The 637-nt window shown below is 54.0% G+C and overlaps 1 protein-coding gene across 1 annotated transcript in view; it reads right to left on the reverse strand.

The window, feature by feature from the left end:
• Positions 1-4: 4 nt before the first annotated feature.
• Positions 5-637, reverse strand: part of LOC104278655 (parathyroid hormone/parathyroid hormone-related peptide receptor-like) — a gene marked incomplete at both ends in the record, with an annotated part of 3,605 nt that continues 2,972 nt past the window's right edge. The window contains 3 exons of the mRNA XM_009875686.1: positions 5-40; positions 284-325; positions 445-582. Of these exons, the coding sequence (XP_009873988.1) occupies positions 5-40; positions 284-325; positions 445-582 (216 nt within the window). The remainder of the gene's footprint in view (positions 41-283; positions 326-444; positions 583-637) is intronic.

Below are 637 nucleotides of genomic sequence, written 5' to 3' on the forward strand. Positions count from 1 at the left end.
GGCTCCTCCGAAAATGGGCTTTCTTAATCTCCGCCTGCACCTGAGGGAGAGATCAGAAACAGATGCTTGTGCCCAGAGACAGCAAAACGGGCATCCCTTCCCTTCCCTGTGCCTTTCACTCCTAGTGATTTTTTTTTTTTTTCCCCCTTCCAAATCCTACAGAGAGGGATGGATCCAGGTTTTTTTTCCTCTTGTTATCCCAGCCTGGGAGCTATGGGTTAAGTTCCCTGACCCTAAAGAGGCTGGAACAGGGTGCTCAGCTGCTCTCACGCCTCCAACTTACCTCCCCGTTGCAAAAGCAGTAGATAAAAGCCACAAAGAAACCCTGCCAAAAGAGACAGACGGGGAGGATGAGGCCTGAGCCGGGATGTTGTACGTGTGCCTCGCTGCTCCCCAGATGAGCGTCGCTCTGTGTTTGGAGCAGGCAGCTCCACGTCGACACACCTGAGAGGAGTTAAAGAGCATCTCATAATGCATCTGGATCTGCCACAGGACCCCGGAGACTTCGGTGTAGGGCATGGCCATGAACACCACGTAATGGACTCCGAAAAGCGGCATCAGCACCAGCGTGGACTTCAGCAGCTTCCTAAGAGGAGAAAAGCTCGGAGCCGTTAGCCAGGACCTGCCGCCAGACCCC

Source organism: Apaloderma vittatum, unplaced genomic scaffold (assembly GCF_000703405.1).
Source record: "Apaloderma vittatum isolate BGI_N311 unplaced genomic scaffold, ASM70340v1 scaffold29878, whole genome shotgun sequence".
In the NCBI taxonomy this organism is placed as follows: Eukaryota; Metazoa; Chordata; class Aves; order Trogoniformes; family Trogonidae; genus Apaloderma; species Apaloderma vittatum.